This window comes from Mytilinidion resinicola, assembly GCF_010093595.1.
Source record: "Mytilinidion resinicola strain CBS 304.34 unplaced genomic scaffold BDZ99scaffold_32, whole genome shotgun sequence".
Taxonomy (NCBI): domain Eukaryota; kingdom Fungi; phylum Ascomycota; class Dothideomycetes; order Mytilinidiales; family Mytilinidiaceae; genus Mytilinidion; species Mytilinidion resinicola.
This window is the reverse complement of record NW_022985468.1, coordinates 371097-390297: the sequence shown is the minus strand read 5'-3', so window position 1 is coordinate 390297 and position 19201 is coordinate 371097. Positions and strand designations below refer to the sequence as shown.

General features: G+C 51.1%; 8 protein-coding genes across 8 annotated transcripts; 6 read left to right on the top strand and 2 right to left on the bottom strand.

Moving 5' to 3' along the window:
- Positions 1-395: 395 nt before the first annotated feature.
- On the bottom strand, positions 396-2698 carry BDZ99DRAFT_482931 (subtilisin-like protein; the record flags this gene model as incomplete). Its single annotated transcript, XM_033722536.1, has 5 exons — positions 396-1308; positions 1363-1535; positions 1975-2450; positions 2501-2506; positions 2566-2698. The coding sequence occupies 5 exons, from the start codon at positions 2696-2698 to the stop codon at positions 396-398; spliced, it is 1701 nt and encodes a 566-aa protein (XP_033569485.1).
- A 79-nt stretch (positions 2699-2777) lies between these two features.
- On the top strand, positions 2778-3474 carry BDZ99DRAFT_206195 (uncharacterized protein). Its single transcript, XM_033713290.1, has one exon. The coding sequence runs from the start codon at positions 3021-3023 to the stop codon at positions 3426-3428; it is 408 nt and encodes a 135-aa protein (XP_033569484.1). The 5' UTR covers positions 2778-3020; the 3' UTR covers positions 3429-3474.
- A 279-nt stretch (positions 3475-3753) lies between these two features.
- On the top strand, positions 3754-5082 carry BDZ99DRAFT_206205 (uncharacterized protein). Its single transcript, XM_033713291.1, has 2 exons — positions 3754-4742; positions 4884-5082. Exons 1-2 carry the CDS (start codon positions 3893-3895, stop codon positions 4955-4957), a joined length of 924 nt encoding a protein of 307 aa, XP_033569483.1. The 5' UTR covers positions 3754-3892; the 3' UTR covers positions 4958-5082.
- An 861-nt stretch (positions 5083-5943) lies between these two features.
- Positions 5944-7762, top strand: BDZ99DRAFT_468968 (26S proteasome regulatory subunit RPN7). The gene is made up of 3 exons (XM_033721386.1): positions 5944-6480; positions 6540-7357; positions 7413-7762. The coding sequence occupies exons 1-3, from the start codon at positions 6025-6027 to the stop codon at positions 7603-7605; spliced, it is 1467 nt and encodes a 488-aa protein (XP_033569482.1). The 5' UTR covers positions 5944-6024; the 3' UTR covers positions 7606-7762.
- A 373-nt stretch (positions 7763-8135) lies between these two features.
- Positions 8136-10412, top strand: BDZ99DRAFT_428631 (alanine aminotransferase 2). Its single transcript, XM_033717194.1, has 3 exons — positions 8136-8821; positions 8874-9670; positions 9726-10412. The coding sequence occupies exons 1-3, from the start codon at positions 8413-8415 to the stop codon at positions 9981-9983; spliced, it is 1464 nt and encodes a 487-aa protein (XP_033569481.1). The 5' UTR covers positions 8136-8412; the 3' UTR covers positions 9984-10412.
- Positions 10413-10930: 518 nt separating this feature from the next.
- BDZ99DRAFT_401442 (putative glucose dehydrogenase) lies at positions 10931-12583 on the top strand (the record flags this gene model as incomplete). Its single annotated transcript, XM_033716231.1, has 1 exon — positions 10931-12583. One exon carries the CDS (start codon positions 10931-10933, stop codon positions 12581-12583), a length of 1653 nt encoding a protein of 550 aa, XP_033569480.1.
- A 1265-nt stretch (positions 12584-13848) lies between these two features.
- On the top strand, positions 13849-16018 carry BDZ99DRAFT_454896 (MFS general substrate transporter; the record flags this gene model as incomplete). Its single annotated transcript, XM_033718408.1, has 4 exons — positions 13849-14089; positions 14160-14316; positions 14377-14625; positions 14697-16018. 4 exons carry the CDS (start codon positions 13849-13851, stop codon positions 15775-15777), a joined length of 1728 nt encoding a protein of 575 aa, XP_033569479.1. The 3' UTR covers positions 15778-16018.
- A 223-nt stretch (positions 16019-16241) lies between these two features.
- Positions 16242-17512, bottom strand: BDZ99DRAFT_401578 (P-loop containing nucleoside triphosphate hydrolase protein; the record flags this gene model as incomplete). The annotated part of the gene is given in 4 exon segments (XM_033716235.1): positions 16242-16572; positions 16870-17012; positions 17028-17122; positions 17332-17512. The coding sequence occupies 4 exon segments, from the start codon at positions 17510-17512 to the stop codon at positions 16242-16244; spliced, it is 750 nt and encodes a 249-aa protein (XP_033569478.1).
- Between the last annotated feature and the right edge of the window lie 1689 nt (positions 17513-19201).

Below are 19201 nucleotides of genomic sequence, written 5' to 3'. Positions count from 1 at the left end.
CCATCTAACGCCCTAACCACTACCACTAGCTAGGCTACTTCTGACAGGGTTATTGAACGAGCAAGAGACTCCCCGGATACGAAAGATATCGAAGTACTCGGAAAAACATGAGACTGGCATGATATTAACGTTGAAGCAGTGGGAATTGGACCACCTTTTGGCCGACCAGCTACCTACTAGTCATGCTACCTCTTACAGCGCTATAAAGCGTGCAAAATAAAAGAACACGATGTGACCATCAAGTGAAGGGAGCGATACAGGGCCTCGGTGACGCGGACGGCGAGTCTGCATAATTTTGATAGACGCGATGTAATACGTGCTCAATGCCACTAAACCCTTTGATAGGCTACCCAAGAGCGGTATCTAGCACTGATTGTCACAATATGGACAAGTTATTACGGGTACCGCTGCGGATTAAAAATATGCCACCAAGCCTCCCCATTCTGCTGCAACTTCCGCTGAAATAGTAACGCCGGGTCTATATACTTATGCTTCTCGTCCGGTTGCATCTCTTTAAATAGCATCAACATCTTATCCCTTCGTTTGAACTCTTCCCAATCCCCTCCTTCTTTTGCGCAAACACGCATCGCGCAAACCAGCAGCACGGACGCAATCCCGGAGGCCAGCGCTGTGGCAACTGATGACCCGGACGCCACGCCTTGTGGTTTCGTGAAGTATGTCGGCCCTTCTACTGCCATGTTCTCACCGAGCACCAGTAAGTCGACGTCACCTTTTGACTCCATACGCCGTCGACCACCGCGATTAGCCGCAGAGACGGAGATGGTATTCGGGGAGTGCGCGGGGTACACCTTGCCGGAATGGTGTGGCTCGTCGGAAGTTGCACAAAAGAAGAGTGCCTTGTCCTTTTCACGTGTAGCAGCGGCGTTGATAGCATCTTCCAGGCCCGGGGGGTTTTTGTCGAAAGTTAGAGAAAGATTGACAATGTCTACTTTCTCCCTGCTAGCGTCTTTAATAGCCTTGATGACGTTCTCGGCATTGATGTCCCCTCGGTGCGAGTTCACGCGATAGATGTACAAGTCACATATGGGGCTCACTTTGCGGATGAGCGAAGCCATATGCGTTCCGTGTGCGTGGGAGGCAGTGAACCATGGGAGGGTGTGGCCATGGGTTTTGCTCATGTAGGAGATTCCTTTCTTTATATTCTCGGAGATAGTGGTCTGCCATTTGTCGACTCCATTGTCGATGATGGCGATTTTGATTCGATTGGCAGGTTGACAGGAGCGGCTCAGGTTTTGCGTTTGGGGGCTGTCTAGCGTCTTGTGTATGGTAGAGAACGACCTGAAGAATCTAGAGGTGGAGGTTAGCACGAATCGCATAGATTACTCTGCAGAGATGATTTACCGGTCGCTAGAGCCTTCGTTCTCTACAGGTATTGTAGATGACTCTAGTCGATGTGGTAGATCGACAGTCACCACGAATTTGATACTCCGGGACCCGGACCGGCCATATATTCTCCTGGTTCTCTCTGCAAGATGTTCCAATCTAGTAAGGTGGGCATCGCTGGCTCTGTCTCCCTAAACAAATTTTTTAGTATGCAGTTGCACAACACAGCTATTGATACGGAAGAACTCACTTCGGTGTTGACAATACTGACACATACTTCCTCCAACTAGATGTCTCGTTAGTACTGTTTTTCGTCACAGATATCTGCAAACTTCTCTGCCACCGCTTGTGGTGTTTCATAATGTTTTCAGGCTCCTGGTTCAGAGGGAAGTCCTGTCTTTTGAACAACTGAAACCCCCGTAAAGCCACCCCAAGCAGCGGCAGAGGAGTGTACACAGATTGGAAGTGTGGTCTACTGCCTTGGATTTCTGAAAACACTATGAGGCACTACAAGCGGTGGCAGAATAGCGCGCGGTTGTCTATGATCACGCACAGTAAAGAGGCATAGAAGAAAAACGGCCCAGATTTTGTGGCGGGCCTTATAGGGGTCGAAGAAAGGTCGTTACCTACATTGCGAAAGTGCTCAGTAGATGCCAGTCCTTCTGGGCTAAGCCAGTGGTAGAGGATGCCCCAATTTCCGCTCGAGTATAAGCACAACTTTCTCAAAGAGGTAGCACGATTCTTCAGGACGTCAAGGTCTAAATCTAGTTTACACCAGTTCAATTCTTCAATTTGGTATAGCCGAACAGATTCAGCAATAACAAGGTCACTCATAGGATGGAACGGATTATCCCAAACCGTGAGGCTAACGATTTTCTCAACGCCGAAAGGGCGCCTTAGTTTCGTGAGCAAATCAATAACTTCCTGGTGCAATTTTCGGTCCCGTGCCTGGGAAATGTCAGGTAGTTGTACGCTCGCAAGCGTGCTCTCAAAGTCGAGTCCCTCGCTTGGACGACTGAAGTTTTTCACGAAATGCGTAAAATCGCATCTCTGCGCTTCACTGCCGAGAACGTCGAAGTCTGACAAATCCAGTTCAAGAAGCTTGCCTGTTCAAACTTTAGCACCTGGGGTCATCATAGAAGTTCAGATGCCTTACGCTTATCTAGAACATGCGTTAGTCTTCCGCTCATTGCGCACTCACAACACGCTTCAAAGACATACCTCCATCTTTGTAGAGCGCCAATTCCAATGACCCCACGTCCCGATGGCTTCGGAAAATAAGGGCCTTTAGATTGTTTAATAGACGGGCTCTCAGTCTCTGTGGATCCTGGGGGTCTTCATGGGGGATTCTCATATCGCTTGCGTAACGGTACGGTGGACAGTTATTCTTGTTCGGAATACACAAAGTGGATGGATCAACCTCGACAATAAGGTGCAATATCTTGAAATAGTCGTCGGATTTCCCTTGGCGGAAAAGTAGAATTGCCTGGTGTAAGGGCGTGTCAGCGGATGAGCCAAACCGTACCCGTAAGAGCGCCGGCTCGTAATCGATGAGAATTCGAACTGTCTCGAAATCGGCGTTGCGTATTGCATACACCAAAGGCGTTTTGTCGTCGGTGTCCTTTTTACTGACAAAATCATAGCGGTCTTGCTTATTGGGGTTCTGCTGTTCAACGATGAGCAAGACCTGTCGAACCAGCTCGGGACACCACGAGTCGGCAACACGGTGTAAGACATTCTTGCCATCCAAGCTGTCGCGGTCGCCCTTTTTCACAATGCTTGTATTTTCGCGCAAGATGTCCTGGCTGATTCGTAGATATATGTCCTCTTCCTCTTTACGACTGGGTTTGAACGCTTCTTCCGCTTCTTCCGCTTCTTCCTCTTTTCGGCTTGTTTTTGAAATTTCTTCTCCTTTGCGCGTAGCCTTGAATGCCTCTTCTTCTTCACGATTGGCCTTGAAGGCTTTGTATTTGGCCAGGAGAGCCGAATCGAAGCACTCAGAGGCCCAATCCTTCTCCTGGAGCTCCGAGAGCAAAACGTGCCTAATTAGCTCGTTATCCGGGTCTTTAAGTAACCGTATATAGTCTTCTGGCCCCTGACGTGGTTCCTAGTGGTGTTGATGTCAATAAGTGTGCGGCCTGCCTGGAGGTCAGGCTTGTGCCACGAGACGGGTACCGACCTCAACGCTAAGCTTTTGTAAGAGTTCAGCAACTTCTGCCTCCTCCCTGCGCCCAATCGCCTTCGTCGCCTCCGCGACAGAGACACTCATCCCTGCGGTCAGTTCTTTTCACGGATGGAACATCGATTGTAGGTTGCGCATGGCAATGCTGAACGAGGAGGGCAATGGGCTCCAGCCGCTCTCCACATCCAGCCTCATGCACCTATCTGTTTCCGACATGGCGTGGTATCAGGAGGCGGAGCGGAGCCCCAGCCTCACGAAAAGCAAGGCAAGAGGCCGCCCTCAAGCTGCTCAACGCCCGCGTAGATACAGAGCCGATCAGTATAAGTACTCTCTCTTCTAACACAACGTTGTTACATCACAGTCAACATGGACGCTTTCGATGAGTTCAACGCGCTGACAAGCAACCTTCAGCCGAGCAAGAAACAAGCTACAGATCTCGAATTGGAGCTATACGAAGACCCCAGCCTGACGGGTACCGCGCGTGAAGAGTTGCTCACTGCCCTCCACGAACACGAGGCCTCAAAGTTCCGTATTACCGTGCGCCAGAAGTGTCTGGTACACGGCACGTATACCGACAACTCTGATCCAGCAACCCTCCTTGGCCTCCAATTCGAACTCCGGAAGACTGATGCGGGTCAGCACCGACGCTTTCGACACTTCAAGGTTGCACTACGCTTTGAGACTGAGCCTCTGCAACAGCCGGCGCAAGACCCGTTCGTCAAATCGTTCGCGCCGGCACAGCAAGGTGTCATATATCTCCTCCCGACCCTGGTACATAAAACGGTAGAAACCAATAAAGAGGCCTCTTTGGGGGTTCAGCAAGACCCTGTGCCACTTAGCTTGGCTCTCACGGCAGGCAAGACGAAAGGAGAGGAATGGGACCAAATGAGGAAAGCAACGATATCCGCGCAGGCATACAAGACACACAGCAGAGGTGGTGGTCGAGGTGGCGAAGATGTCGTTGAATGGACATTTACCGAGAACGAGAAAGAAGAGTCATTACCAGACACGTTTACCGTTGCCGTGGTCCTCAGACGTATTGGAGACGCGAGGTTCAAGGTGCACTTCGATATCGAAGCCAAGATTGACTTCTGGTACGGCTTGGAGACGTTTTGGCAGAAGGTCAAGAACAAGACTACCTTTAAGGCCGTTCGTGAAGCATCCAAGATTTTTGACCCCAACGAGCAAGGCGATGAGCCTACTAGCACAGTCAAGAGTAATCTCAAAGCTTTTGCTTTAGGCCAGGAGCTAGATAAACTCGTATATCTGCATTTACCTGAACTAGTCGCCCCGGTCATCTTCTACAATGATGGTTCGTACTCATTTCCACAAATGATACAAAAAGTAACAATTTTAGGCCGCCAAGCAGAGTTGCTGGCCACAGGGAACGCCGCCTCATCAAAAGGAGATCAAGCTCCAAATGCAACATGATAGGATTTAAGGAGGCCAATATGTGAAAGTATAGCTGGTCGTGACGAAAGTATTACATTCCTATACTACTAGGTCATAAGTTTAGGCACACGGATGTACCACTGCTCTGGCTTCACTCTTGCTCTCTCGACACCGCTGTAAGGAGTGCCCTAGGTAGCACGTCTTTAGTTCGTCAAAAGGTGGTCTAATATTCACTGCGTTGACCTTTACAATGCCTTGTCAGAAATCCGTACACTCGTTTACCGCTGCATGAGGAGCTTCAACATTCCGAATGAGAGAGAAGTACGGCATATTGTACAATTAGTAAGCTCATGGGGCCACCTTAGACAGCGTCAACAGGGTGTAAGCAGATTGCAAGTATATCCGCTGCCCCCGGTTTCTGGTAGTACGTTGGAGCCCTACAGACAGTGGTAGGAAAGTGTACGGATATCATGAGCTTCAGCACACAGATATGCCACCGCTCTGGCTTCACTCTTGCTCTCTCGATACCGCTGTGAGGAGTACCCTAGGTAACATGTCTTCACTTAGTCAACAGGTAGTCTGATTTCGACTGCGTTGACGTTTACATCGTATTCAGATTTCCAAAGCCTGTCGGGGTACCCCAAGCAGTTGCAAAGAGGGCCCAACCTTATGTCTTAGTACCGCGCTAGACCAGCGTACTTTCAGAGGCTTAATCACCGTAGACTTATAACATGGGCGTAATTCTTGGATGATGTATATACAGTGATGCTGAATTCGTTTATTCGGGTTTTCAAGCGCCTACGTGGACAATTCTAGAGCGAGAAACAAGTGAAGTGGAGCAGTACTGTATCCCTTTGGTTACATGTTTGCATTCAACGAGGCCTCTCTCTATCCCTTCTGAGGTCATCAGATAGAATTTGATTTAATTCCAGCAACATGCACAAATTTGTGCATTGTGCATGCCAAGACTTTTCCACAGTGACCGCCGACCACCGACGCAAGAGCTCCAGCATCAACACCACGCCCCAACACCAAGGCCACATAGACATCCCCTCCATCCAACTCACTCTATCTACCTCCTCCTCTACCTTGTCAAGCGTTTCAACATGGGCGACCCCCAGTTTGCCAAGTACCCCAACCTCCAGCTCTCTCAACACGTCTTCCAGCTCACCAATCCATCCTCCCCGAAAGCCAGCAAGCAAGCTTCGCTCAAGTCCCTCCAAGATGCCATCCGAGAACACAAAATGGCGCCTCTCTACAGGCATCTGGCTCACCCTGTAGAAGGCATCCTGAACGCAACGGGGGAAGGCACCGCGTCACAGCCCGCTGGCCACCGAAGACCCTCGTCCAGCGCCGCTACCTTTCTCGCAACGAAGAATCCTACTCTCGAGGTCAACCTGCCATGGGACGAGAAGCTATACGATGAGTTGAAGGCCGACAACGAGAAGGAGCTTGAGACTATCCAGAAGGAGGAGGATGAGGCGGCAGAGAAGGCTGGGGAGACGGAAGTGCAAACAGCTCGAGGAAAGCGGGCAGAATACTACACGCGCATCGGAGACAAGGTAAGACAATCACTGGAATTTTCTATGTGAGTAAACGCTAATCGGGTCTTCTGTTCCAGGAGAAAGCTATTGCAGCATACGAAGCTGTGTTCGAGAAGACCGGCATTCTAGGCACCAAGATCGACATCGTGCTCGCAATAATACGCATCGGTCTGTTCTTCGGGGACAAGATACTCGTCAAGAAGACTGTAGAACGCGCCGGGACACTGGTGGAGAGTGGTGGTGACTGGGATCGTCGAAATCGCCTAAAGGCATACCAAGGGCTGCACCTGCTCACCATTCGATCACATGCTCAAGCCGCACCCCTTCTTCTCGACAGTCTATCTACATTTACCAGCTACGAGCTATGCAACTACTCCGCGCTAGTCGTTTACGCCGTCCTTGCTGGTGCCGTGTCATTGAAACGAGTCGACTTCAAGTCGAAGGTTGTCGATGCGCCAGAGATCAAGGCAATCCTGGGTGATGGGGATGAAAAATCATCTGCGCTTTCTGGAAAGACGTCCGCAGGCGCAGGTGCTGGCGATGAGGAGATGCAAGATGGGCCTGCTTCTTCTGCAATCCCGCACGCAGCTGTCAATCTGACCACCATCGGCCAGTCGGAGGCAGAGCAACAAGATGCTGAAGCGCCCGTCGATTTCACGGGGCTCGCCACATTGGTTAGCAGTCTCTACAACGGAAACTACAAAGACTTCTTCGGAGCTCTGGCATCGGTCGAGGATGCGTTCCTCAGCCAGGACCGATACCTGTACGAGCATAAGAGTTGGTTTGTGCGGGAGATGCGACTACGAGGCTATCAACAGCTTCTCCAGAGCTACAGAGTGGTTGGCCTGACCAGCATGGCCAATGACTTCGGAGTGACAATCGATTTCCTGGACAGGTACGTTCCACTTCGTATGTTCATCTTTTATTTTCGTCCGCTAATTGTGCAAAAGGGATCTTGCCAAGTTCATTGCAGCAGACAGGATACCCTGCACCATCGATCGCGTCAAGGGCATCATCGAGACGAACAGACCAGACGACAAGAACAAGCAATACTCAGACGTGGTCAAGCAGGGCGACCAGCTCATCACGAAGCTCCAGAAATACGGACAGGCGGTCCGGCTAAGAGGAAGTGAGAGGGGTTAGGCCGGCAATTGGCTACAATGTGGATCATGGAGCATGCAAGTGAGCTTGTATAATGTAGACATAGACCAACAACGCATCCACGCGCTACGACCCCGAGTCTAGCAATGAAGCTTCTCATGACTCCCTCAAGATGTGCTCTTGGTCTACACAAGCTCTTGATCTATTTGAAAGCACCACTTATATACCCAGGTACATGACTCTGTACAACTACGGATGTCTCCGCTGTCGGGGTGGGGATATGCAGCACCTCACCGTTTGCTTACCGCAACTTTAATCTGAGGTAGGTGCGCAAATCGGACACCGCCATTCTCCTAGTGAGATCTATCCATCTCAGCAACCCTCCGTTACTCCATCATCATGTCCTGATCCCCATACGATCACTCCACCACATTTCGCGGAGAAGCAGCAGGGTGGGGAGATGGCGCCAGGCGATAAGATAGTCGCGTCCATGCGCTCATCGACCAGAGCGATCGAGTCATACAAACAAACCGGCCGCCACTACCTCAATATCAATGCATCACCAAAGCCAGTCTGGACCCTCCACGTGGGAGTACGAGGTAAATATTATATTCAGCAAATCCCCCCCGTCTCTCCCCGAAAACCCCCTCCCACCCTAGAGAAAAGCATAGCGGGGCACGCGTTCCGTCCGCGCGGGAAAAAAAATATTGCCTCAACACCAGCGCAGAGAAAAAGCAACACTTGGGAGAGATATACTAAACGCTGCGGTTTGCTCTAGACTCGCACGCCAGACCTGTCCTCCTACTTCCTCCTCGTATTTCGTGGGGATTGAACATACAGTCTCGCAATATGTCTGCCACCGCCGTCCGCGCCCTCTCGTATGAGAATATCAATCCCCATGTCAAGACCGCGAAGTATGCCGTCCGCGGCGAATTGGCCGTGAGGTCAGAGGAATACCGAGCCAAGCTGGCCAAGGGCGAGGGCAAGGATCTGCCCTTTGATACTGTCATTGCTGCAAACATCGGAAACCCGCAGCAATTGGACCAGAAGCCCATCACCTTCTTCCGACAGGTCGCCAGTATCATGGAGAACCCGGAGCTCCTCGAGAAGGAGGAAGTGTTGACAAGCGGTCTGGGATACAAACCGGATGTGGTTGCGAGGGCTAAGAAGCTGCTTGCGGCCGTCAAAAGCGTGGGAGCATACAGCCAGAGCCATGGTGCTCCGGCCATCCGAGAGAGCGTTGCCAAGTTCATTGAGCGTACGTCTGGCATGTCATATTGGAGATTGGACATACTTACATCGTATTGCAGGACGAGACGGATACCCAGCTGAAGCTGACCATATCTACCTCAGTGCCGGCGCTTCTTCAGGCGTCAACACCCTCCTTCATATCATCAGCTCCAAGCCCGAGACCGGCATCCTCGTTCCAATTCCCCAATACCCTCTGTACACTGCTACACTAGCCGTCTTAGATGCGCGTGTGGTCCCATATTACCTCGACGAGAGCCAGGCATGGGGCACTAATCTCGGCGAGATCAAGAGCGCGTACGATAAGGCCGTCGCTGAGGGGACTGATGTGAAGGCCATCGTCATCATCAACCCGGGCAACCCCACGGGCGCCAGTCTGCCAGCCGAAGATATCCGATCGGTGTTGGAGTTCGCCGCCGAAAAGAAGCTAGTGGTCATGGCCGACGAGGTCTACCAGACCAACGTTTTCCAGGGCGAGTTTATCTCTTTCAAGAAAGCTCTTCGTGATCTGCAAAAAGAGGTTCCCAAGAAGTTCGACAACATCGAGCTTGCGTCGTTGCACAGCGTGTCGAAGGGCATGGTCGGCGAATGCGGACACCGTGGCGGCTACTTCGAGCTCATCGGCTTCGACGAGAAGGTCGCGGCCGAGATCTACAAGTTCATCAGTATTCAGCTGTGCCCGCCGGTCATGGGCCAGTGCATCGTCGAAATGATGGTGAACCCGCCCAAGGAGGGCGAGCCGAGCTACGAGCTGTATAAGCAGGAATATGATGGTATCTTTGAGGGCCTCAAGAAGAGAGCGCATGCACTCTATGATGCTTTCAAGCAAATGGAGGGTGTGAGCTGCAACACTCCTGCTGTAAGTTGATACCCAACCGTTCTATTCGAATTTCTCGGACTAACCATGTATGAAGGGCTCCATGTACCTCTTCCCCACCATCACCATCCCCGCCAAAGCCATCGCCCAAGCCAAGAAGGAAGGCCGCGCACCCGATGAGTTTTACTGCTTCCGCCTACTCGACGCCACAGGTGTCTGCGTCGTCGCGGGCTCCGGCTTCGGCCAGAAGGAGGGCACGCTGCATTTCAGGACGACTTTCCTAGCACCCGGCACGGACTGGGTGGGTAGGATCGTCAAGTTCCACAAGGAGTTCATGGATGAGTTCAGGGACTAGAGGCTTTGGATTCTGACATGGCTGTAAATGATTCTATGATTCATGAAATGTCGCATTGCGGATGGGATGGCTCTAGCGGCGAAAGGGAACCGCGTATATAGAGGCCGAATTCGAATGAATCTGACTCTGGATTGAGCGATTGATAGCATGATAAGCGTTCACCTCGGAAGTGATTGGGTTTGCCATGGGTGCTCGGAAGGGGAGGAGATGCTCCGGTGTGAACGGGACCAGGGCCGGGACCGTGAATGATAGCGGCTATCTACACATCCTTTCCCTTCGTTTAACAATACTCATATGTTTGCCACTAGCAGTGCTTAGGTAAAGAACACGAACATGTACAAAGGGTAATTTAGCCTAGAGATAGGTATATCATGGCGTCGTCCCAAGCTTGCCGAAAATAGCTAAGGGACAACTCAGATCCAATTCCACTCTTCTCCTTCCTACATCTTGCACGAATCCTAGATCCGAAGTCTAACATTCAGGCCTGATTAGGTAGTGTAAACAGAATCAGCAATCCTTTGGAAAAGGATGGAGGTTACTTTCTTACTGTACAGAATGGATCTTCGATCCGAGCCATCCGTCGGCACTAAAGAAATGCTTGCTAGATGATTAGCTTTAACATTAACATCATACAACTAACCCAATGATAGCAGAGGGAGAGTACAAGACTGCCCAGGGGAACTTATAGGAGCCAATGCCGGGAAGACCTAAAGGTTAGGGCTTACAAGGCTCGTACCGACGAAGGGGTCAATAGCTCTAAACGGGATAATGCGCTCTGATGCGAGCGACATGTATATTTCAGATGGGACGCCTTGGACGCCTCGTTCCTAACCTACGAGCTCTCTTCCAAATTTGGTCTTACTAACAGTTTTAGTACGCCTTTTTCTGTGGTATAAATTAGAGTCGTGTCTTCACCTTTTCTGTATTCACTCAATATCTCAATCATCATGTCCGACGAAACGAAGTTCGATTTCATTGTCGTCGGAGGGGGAACAGCAGGTGTTGTGATAGCATCCCGCCTTAGCCAAAAGTTCAGCGTTGCCCTTATCGAAGCAGGCTCAAACGACGTCTTCAATCCGCATGTCACGGATCGGAAAAGCCTTCTTGAACTTATAGAAGATGGCATTGTTTTAGACTACTCAAGCGTCCCCCAGAGCCACTGCGACGACCGAAACATGACCCAGTTTGCTGGTCGTACCGTCTCTGGATCTAGCGCGGTCAACATTGGAGTCTGGACAAGAGCATCAAGGACAGATTATGAGGTAATAGCGGAAAAAGCGGGCCATGCTAGGTTCACGTTCGAAGGGCTTTTGCCTTACTTCAAACGGACGGAGCGCTTCTGGGATACCACAGCCAGTCGCAAATACCATGGCTTCGACGGACCGATCCACACGGCCGCTGGCCGGCAGTATCCCATGCGTAAAATATTGCAAGAATCATTCGTCGCTAGGGGAGTTGACATCAATCCGGACCCTTTTGATGGCGATCCGACCGGCCTTTCAGATCTCTGCCAAAACTTTCGAGTAACATCGAGCTCTGATTCAACAAGACAGCATAGCGCGCGGGTATACGACCTCTCCAGAGTACACGTGATGGATTCCACGTTCGTTAGAAGAATTTTATTCCAGGACGGTAGGGCGACAGGCATTCAACTGCTCAACGGCAACCAGCTACATGCTCGCCGTGAAGTCATTATCAGTTGTGGCGCGTACAAGACCCCTCAACTGCTAATGCTCTCCGGAATTGGTCCAGCATCCGAGCTATCCAAACACTCCGTCCCCCAAATCGTGGACTCCCCTGAAGTCGGCCGTAACCTGTTCGACCACAACTCCCTCAAGCAATACTACCGCCTCCGCCACCCAGAGAAAGGCTTCGCCCTCCCCTTCACCGGCACCGCAAAGCCCGAGTACGGCCAAGGCGCGCCATCAGACTTCCTCGCCTTCCAAACCCTCCCAACCCCTGACCTCCAAGCCGCCCTCGCAGCCGACGACCCTTCCATTGACGCTTCCCACCCGCATCTCCGCCCCAAACGCTGCCACCACCTCTCCGTAGTTTTCTACTTCCCCTTAATCGACCAACCGAATTACAGCGCCCAGCTTGGCCGGCCCCTAGATGGTACCCACATCAGCCTCATATCCTTTCTCCTCCTCCCCACCTCCCGTGGCACGATCACGCTCCCCTCCACCGACCCAACCGCCCACCCTGTCATAGACCCAAACTACCTCTCCACCGCCGCAGACCGCTACACCTTCCGCGCCGCCGTGCGCCGCAACTTGGAGCTCGCGGAGACCGGACCTCTAGCCAGCGAATTAATCGCGGAAACGCCACCAGATGGGTTTCCGGCACTGACGTCCCGCTCCAACGACGAGGAGATCGATGCAAGGATCCGGAGGTTTTGTGGGACTATCTATCACCCGCAGGGCACGGCGGCGCTGGGGACGGTGCTAGATGCTGAGTTTCGGGTCAAAGGGGTCAGGGGGCTGAGGGTGTGCGATGCGAGCGTGTTTCCGGAGGCTGTGGGAGCGATGCCGCAGGCGACGGTTTACGCGTTTGCGGAGTTGGCGGCGGAGCTGATTGGGGTTGGGAATGAGGGCGAGTGAGGAAGGAGAGGCTTTGTAGTGTTGTAGGGAGTCTAGCAGATGGATGGGCAAAGGGGATTGTTTGGTCGTCCTCAGCCCGTAGGTACTTTTGGAGGACGAGGAATCTGAAGAGATGATATACAGGTTCTTTCTCCCTGATTTCGCAAAAAATGCAAGCTATTCATCCTCTGTGCGCCAGGCATAAGTCAGCCTTCCCTTCTCATCACCCGACGATCACGTGTTTCGTGAATAAAAGATCCTCTTCAATTCTCTTCCTCTTCCTCACAAACGAGGAAGCTTACTCCTCCATCTTTTTTTGAAGGTGGAAATGTTGGTGGCAATGTTGGGAGTAAAACATCAAGGATCGAGACGTATTCATGGAGTGGAGGGGGTGGGTGGCAGGGAGGTGATGATGGTGTTCAGTGCGTCTGTGTGCTACTACTTCGCGAAGGTCGAGGATAATGATGGAGGTTTTAAGGTGGTGGGTGGTGAACTTCGTTGGTTTGTGAGGAGAGTGGAGGTTTTTGGCGAGCCTGTGGCAGGAGGTTGGGTAGACTAGCATTAATCCTATGCGAATGTGGTGAAAAGGGCTCCGCCGCGTCTACCAGTATCTCCTCACCTGCATGCATATACAAAGGATGACGAGACGGGCGTGACAGTCATTAGGGGAAAAGATCACCAGGGAAGACCTCGCACTAGGCCCTGAGGCAGGGGCTCCTCTTCCTTATCATAGCAGGCGGGGTCTATTGCAGCTGTGTGCGAAACCAGAGGCCGCCTTGAATTGGAAGATTCAAGTCTCGGAAATAGTCTCCCTAATCTCCGCTATATAGCTAGTCCTATAGTAGTAATCGCCAAGCTCTGTAATAGCAATCGGCCCCTTTTTGGGGAGGTCCTTAGCTAGCAACAACGACAACAGAATACTACTACAGGACTAGCGAGTACTACTATAGGAATAGAGGAGATTGCGTGGTTTAACGGAAGCTATCAATAAAACGAAGTTTTCTAGGGTGGCCTCTATTCCGTACTTTCGCGCGTATGTGCTTACAGACCCATCTATTACAACCCCCACTAAAATTTGCGACGGAGTTAACCGCTGTTAGCTGGGATTAACACGAAAATGGATATACTTATCGGCCAGGGGATTGCGTTGCGCCTTATTGGCCGATTAAAGCCAACAGACGAATTGCATTCGAATATCATATGAGCGCTCTGCCCGCGGAGAGTGCTTTTGCTTACTCTCGAACACCTCTCACGCTCTAACATCCGCCTTATCCCAGTTCAACATAATGTCGCAAACCAGTGTTACACATATCGAACTGCAGCCTCGAATAGCCGCGAATGGCTGGATTGATTCTCGACAAAGCTCTCGAGGCCCAGAGATTTATCCCGACGAGGAGCGGCCGCCAAACAACGTAGTGAGCACGAACCAATCCGTACAGTCGCCGTCGGACCGCATACAACCGTTGCCCCCAGCATCATCTGCTCCTCCCCCACGGGATATACATGGCATTAAGTGGGTGTTCGCTGGTAAGCTCAAATAGGATTATCGATTCCATAAATCCAAGTTCGATCTGGTTCCTAATAATATACGTTATAGTGACTGCCATATTATCAAGCGTGTTCTTATTCGCTCTGGACCAGACGATTGTCGCTGATGTTCAGCCAAACATCATCGCCGAGTTCGGTTCGATCGATAAATTGCCTTGGCTATCGGTGTCATTTCTCCTCGGAAATGCAAGCACTAATCTGTTCTGGTAAGCTTTTGCACGAATTCTACAGCCAAGTTCCTTCAAACAAATCACTCATATTCTCAGGGGACGAATATATGGCCAATTTAATCCAAAGTGGATCTACGTGCTCTGCGTAGCGATTTTCGAGATCGGTTCAACCGTGTGCGGGGCGGCGCCTAGCATGAATGCACTCATTATCGGACGTGCTCTGGCTGGCCTTGGCGGCGGAGGAATGTACTTGGGAGTGATGATGATGCTGTCCCTGTTCACTACACCTCTTGAACGAGCAAAGTATATCGGCATCATCGGCGTGGTATTTGGTTTTGGCACAGTGTGAGTGCCGTGCCCCTTTCTCGGAGAGTCAAGGACGGATATAATTACTGACCATGACATCTTTGCTACAGCCTAGGACCTGTCATTGGAGGAGCCTTTGCCGACAATGCATCAACAACCTGGAGATGGGCCTTTTATATCAATCTTTGCATTGGAGGCGCCTTTTCTCCAGCGTATTTCTTCTTGCTTCCGTCCCGTGATCTCCGACCGGGTGTGAAGTTTTGGGACAGGATGAAAGCTGTTGACTGGATAGGAAACACTCTCGTCATCGGTGTGTATGTCTCTGGACTCATGGCCATCTCATTTGGCGGCACAACCTTTGCGTGGAACAGCGTCCAAGACATAGCTCTGTTCTGCATCTCGGGCGTTCTGTTCATGGCGCTATGCATTCACCAAGTTTGGTCAAACTGGCAGAACAGAATGTTCCCGGTTCATTTCCTCAAAAACAGGGGCCTTTTGATACAGTTCTTGGTGGGAGCCTCTGCGGGAACGTCGTCCTTTGTGACGATCTACTTCATCCCGCTATACTTTCAGTTCGTGCAACACAGCAGCTCTCTCCTCGCAGGGGTACGGTTATTACCGTTCATCGGCTCACTGGCGACGTTCACTATGTTAAACGGCCACCTCATGGCGCGATCAGGATACAGCATGCCATGGTACGCCACCGGTTCTGCCCTCGTGATCGCCGCCAACAGCATGCTCTACACTATCGATCTACCTACTTCAAATGGATTTATTTACGGAGCGATGGTGCTCAACGGAATCGGCACGGGCATGTTTCTAAATGCTCCATTTGCTGTTGCACAGTGGCTTGCTCCACCCGAGGAGATATCGAGCGCCGTTGGATTCATTATGTGTGCTCGTGGAGGAGGACTCGCTATCGCCCTGTCCATCGCGAACGCCATCTTTCTGAACTTGGCCGAAAATAGGATTCGCGATCTGTTTCCTACTCTAGGCATCGCACAAATTCAGAGTCTAACTTCAGGCGCGGGGAGCGCTCTATTGGAAACACTCAATTCCACTCAGCAACAGGAAGTCCTAGCAGCTATTGTGTACGCGATCAGTCGTGTTTTCATCACGTCGATAGCCTCCGGCTGCTTTTGTCTCTGCCTATCGCTTTTTATGGATCGCAGAAAGATCAAGATTGGTTAGGTATCTGTACATCAAGGCACACATCTAATTCTCCAGAGAGGAAACTTTGGGTGTCTCGATTTCATTTACTGAGAAGCGCCGGTGTAGATGACATACAAAAGAACCCACCTTATAGAACTAGAATATAGAATAGCTCTCTGCTACGTTCTACTCCATGACTATTCGAAGGCTGGGCGTTGATTGCGGATTCGACCTTTACCACGATTCTGGCAGCCTCAGACTTTGACCAGCCAGCTACGAGATCCTCCAATTGTTGAGAGTTTTGTCCTGATGGCGTGAGAAGTCGGTATTGACTAGGTCAATGGCAAACTCGGCAGGGTTCATATACAGAGGCATTGCGTGGCCCTGAGACTGAGAGTAGTCGCGGACGCCGGCTACGGAGCCATTGTAAGTAGTGTCTCCTCTTGACAGGAGAAGTAGCTTGTCGAAGAGCTCAAACGTCGTCGTGGAGGGCTGATGAATGCTTACAATGACAAGAAGCTGCGATCAACATTAACGTGGGCTTGGATATAGAATTTGTTGAGATAGAGCCCTATATTGCGCTTTTTGGCGAGGGCCTTCACCAAAGATATGACCTCGTAGTTGGCCGCGGAGTCAAGGCCGCTCGTAGGTTCATCGAGGAAGAGCAGCTTTGGACTCGTAATTAGCTGGCTGGCAACACTGACACGCCGCTTCTGCCCGCCACTTGGGCCTTTTTGGATCGGTGTTCCGATGATCGTCTCTGCCTGGCCTTGAAGACCGAATGCAGTAACGAGTGCAATGATTTTCATTATCCGCTCGATCTTGATAATGGAACTACTACAGTCAGAATTATATTGGGAGAGAGGAGTCCGACAAGAGTTTGGAGCAACTACAGTGACAGGTCAGAAGTCTGCACACGCGTTTCCCACTGCCTAGGGTACCCCCGTGAACTTCCAAAAGCCTATGCGCTGTGTCAGGTTCGAAGTAGTGCAAATTAAACTGCCTCTTGACTAACTGCCTACGTACTCACTGGGCTGCTCCTTACAGTAGCGTCAAGCGAGCACGTTTGGAGCTAAGCAGTGATAAACACGTTTGCCCAGACTTATGGGCTGGTACTGTACCCGTAGTGACCTAGGAAGCGCCAGCTTTGCGGCAAAGTATAGAGTTTCCTTCACGGTATCAGATCCCACCAGAGCATCCTCCTGCTCTACGTAGGAGCTGATCTTTTGGAAGTCCTTCAACTTTGTTTCTTTGCCGTTGATATAGAGCCCTTTCTATCTTTTTTGTACAGTGGCCTTAGACATAGCTTCGCGGTGAGCCAGAACGTTGAGTAGGGTGGTCTTTCCGGAGCCACTCGGGCCCATCAGCGCCAGCATTTCCCCTTCTTACGGTCAGCATCTAGCCCAGTAAAGACTTGAAATTCATAGCACGATTTGACTCTTACTTACAGCTGCTTGAGGTGCTACCATCAGAGTGTGAGATGTCGATAGTGACTTTTTTGGAAGGGACTCGACTTGTTTCGTGCAAAAAAGTACAGTTCGTCCGGGTTATACTGACTGCGGTGAAAGATTTTAAGCAATGAGTATTACTGACCTGCTTCGACCATGCCATTAACGCCAGATAGAATTTCCTTCGGTTGCTTCGTCGTCCGGTCGTTGACGGTAACGGTGACGCCCTCAAATCCGAAGGTCTGGATGCTGCTGTTGGTCAAATGGGTATAATCGCTGCCTCTGTCATTTTTCTCGACATCTACTGTACTAAGGATATCCGACATGTTGGGGATCTAACAGAAAAGTACGAGAGCACAGCAATATGATTGAAATGGATGAATTACAGCAGGCCTTGATTGAAGAGCGAGAGGTGTTCCCGAGAAAGCCAGTCGCCAGAAAAAGACTAGACTAGGCCTCAGTTGATGAAGCTATTTTAAGTGTTTTGGGCCTCTACGTCAAAATAGGTGAAAGAGCAGGAAAAAGATTCTGAAGATTTGCGGGGCAACTGTAACATTTCTGTAGCTATTTTGTACTTGATGAAGCCTGTCAGACTGCTTTAGCGGCCTATACTTCCCAACCGGGTCGGCGAGAGACACCGTAGACGGCGACCATGCAGTCAGCCAGACACTCCCTCCTAGTAGCGGGTCGGTGTCATCGAGGGTGCTTAGTGGTGGTGTAACCCACTCTTCATGGCCTGGTGAGTGCTATGCTACTTGCCTACGGGAATTCGGCGACGCACTCAACTTCACCATGCCATCTCGAGATCTCACCGGAACGGCGAAACGGGAGCCACACTATTTATCAAGATCGAGATTGTCAATCCTCTTGGGGATGTGCCCACGCAGGGTATGAAAAAGGTGGCACTCTAATTATAGAACAGGCTGTCTCGTGCGTACACCTGTCTGCCACTGCTTGGGTTGCTTCAATGCATTTTCAGGATCCTGAACGAGATAGAAGCTCTTCATCTTGGGCCATGTGGAAACTCATTGAAGCACTTCAAGCAGTGGCAGACAGTTGTACATACGACCAGAGTGCTTGATGAGTGTGCCACTTACTTCAAGGCCAGCATGGCACCTAGCACGATCGATCCCAGCTGAACCATGGAAAAATATGCGAGCAATGCATAATGGCCCGTGCAGCATCAGAGGAAGGCTTTGGGGACCTGAAACGGCTAATGCTGCAAATCACATTCGATTACGCCGAGCTTTGTGCCATAAGTCGGCGTTGAAGAAAAGACGGGGCTGAAGGTGCATGCAAAGGATGGATTGACGATGGACTGATGATGGACCTGTGATAGGGCTGAAAAGGAGTTGAGGATACCTAGGTATGGTGTTTTCTAGAACAGAAGCGTCAGCCACCAAGCGGGCCCAGAGTTCCCACAGGGGTCATCTTCGGCGACCTCACCCTTCAACACCATCACCACCTCCCCGAGCCGCGCGCAGCAACCCCCAATTGGTGTACTGAAAATGGTGGTACAGTAGCTCGGATCCTTCCCGTTGTATTTGGAAGAAGAGACGTCCACTATGATGCGCACGCATCGCAGCTCCTAGCTTCAGAATTTCGGCGTCCTATCCAGCAGTTGCCGCTTGACCACTAGTATGTGTCTGTTGACATTGTGGATAGCTTGACGGGATCAGGATTGAGCCATTGAGTCAACACATTCCCCGGACAAACTGAAGAGTATGGGGTGGAGGCGTCCAGGCTTCTGACAACCGGGCTCGGATGCCGCCATTCGACTCAAGCACTCCATGCCGCCCTAAGAGGCTTTGCGCGTCGTAAAGCCAGCCTGTAAGAACTGTCTGCCTGGATTGACATGCTGGTGTACAATCCGAGGACCCCGAGACTGCCTGCTGCAGTTTCCAGCCGTCGCCGGTACATGCAATAGCTCATAGGCCTTCTGCTTCGTCGAGATAGCATCACGGTTCAAGGCACACGTCGCTGGACAGTTCCCACACAGGCGGCTGCGTCCCGGT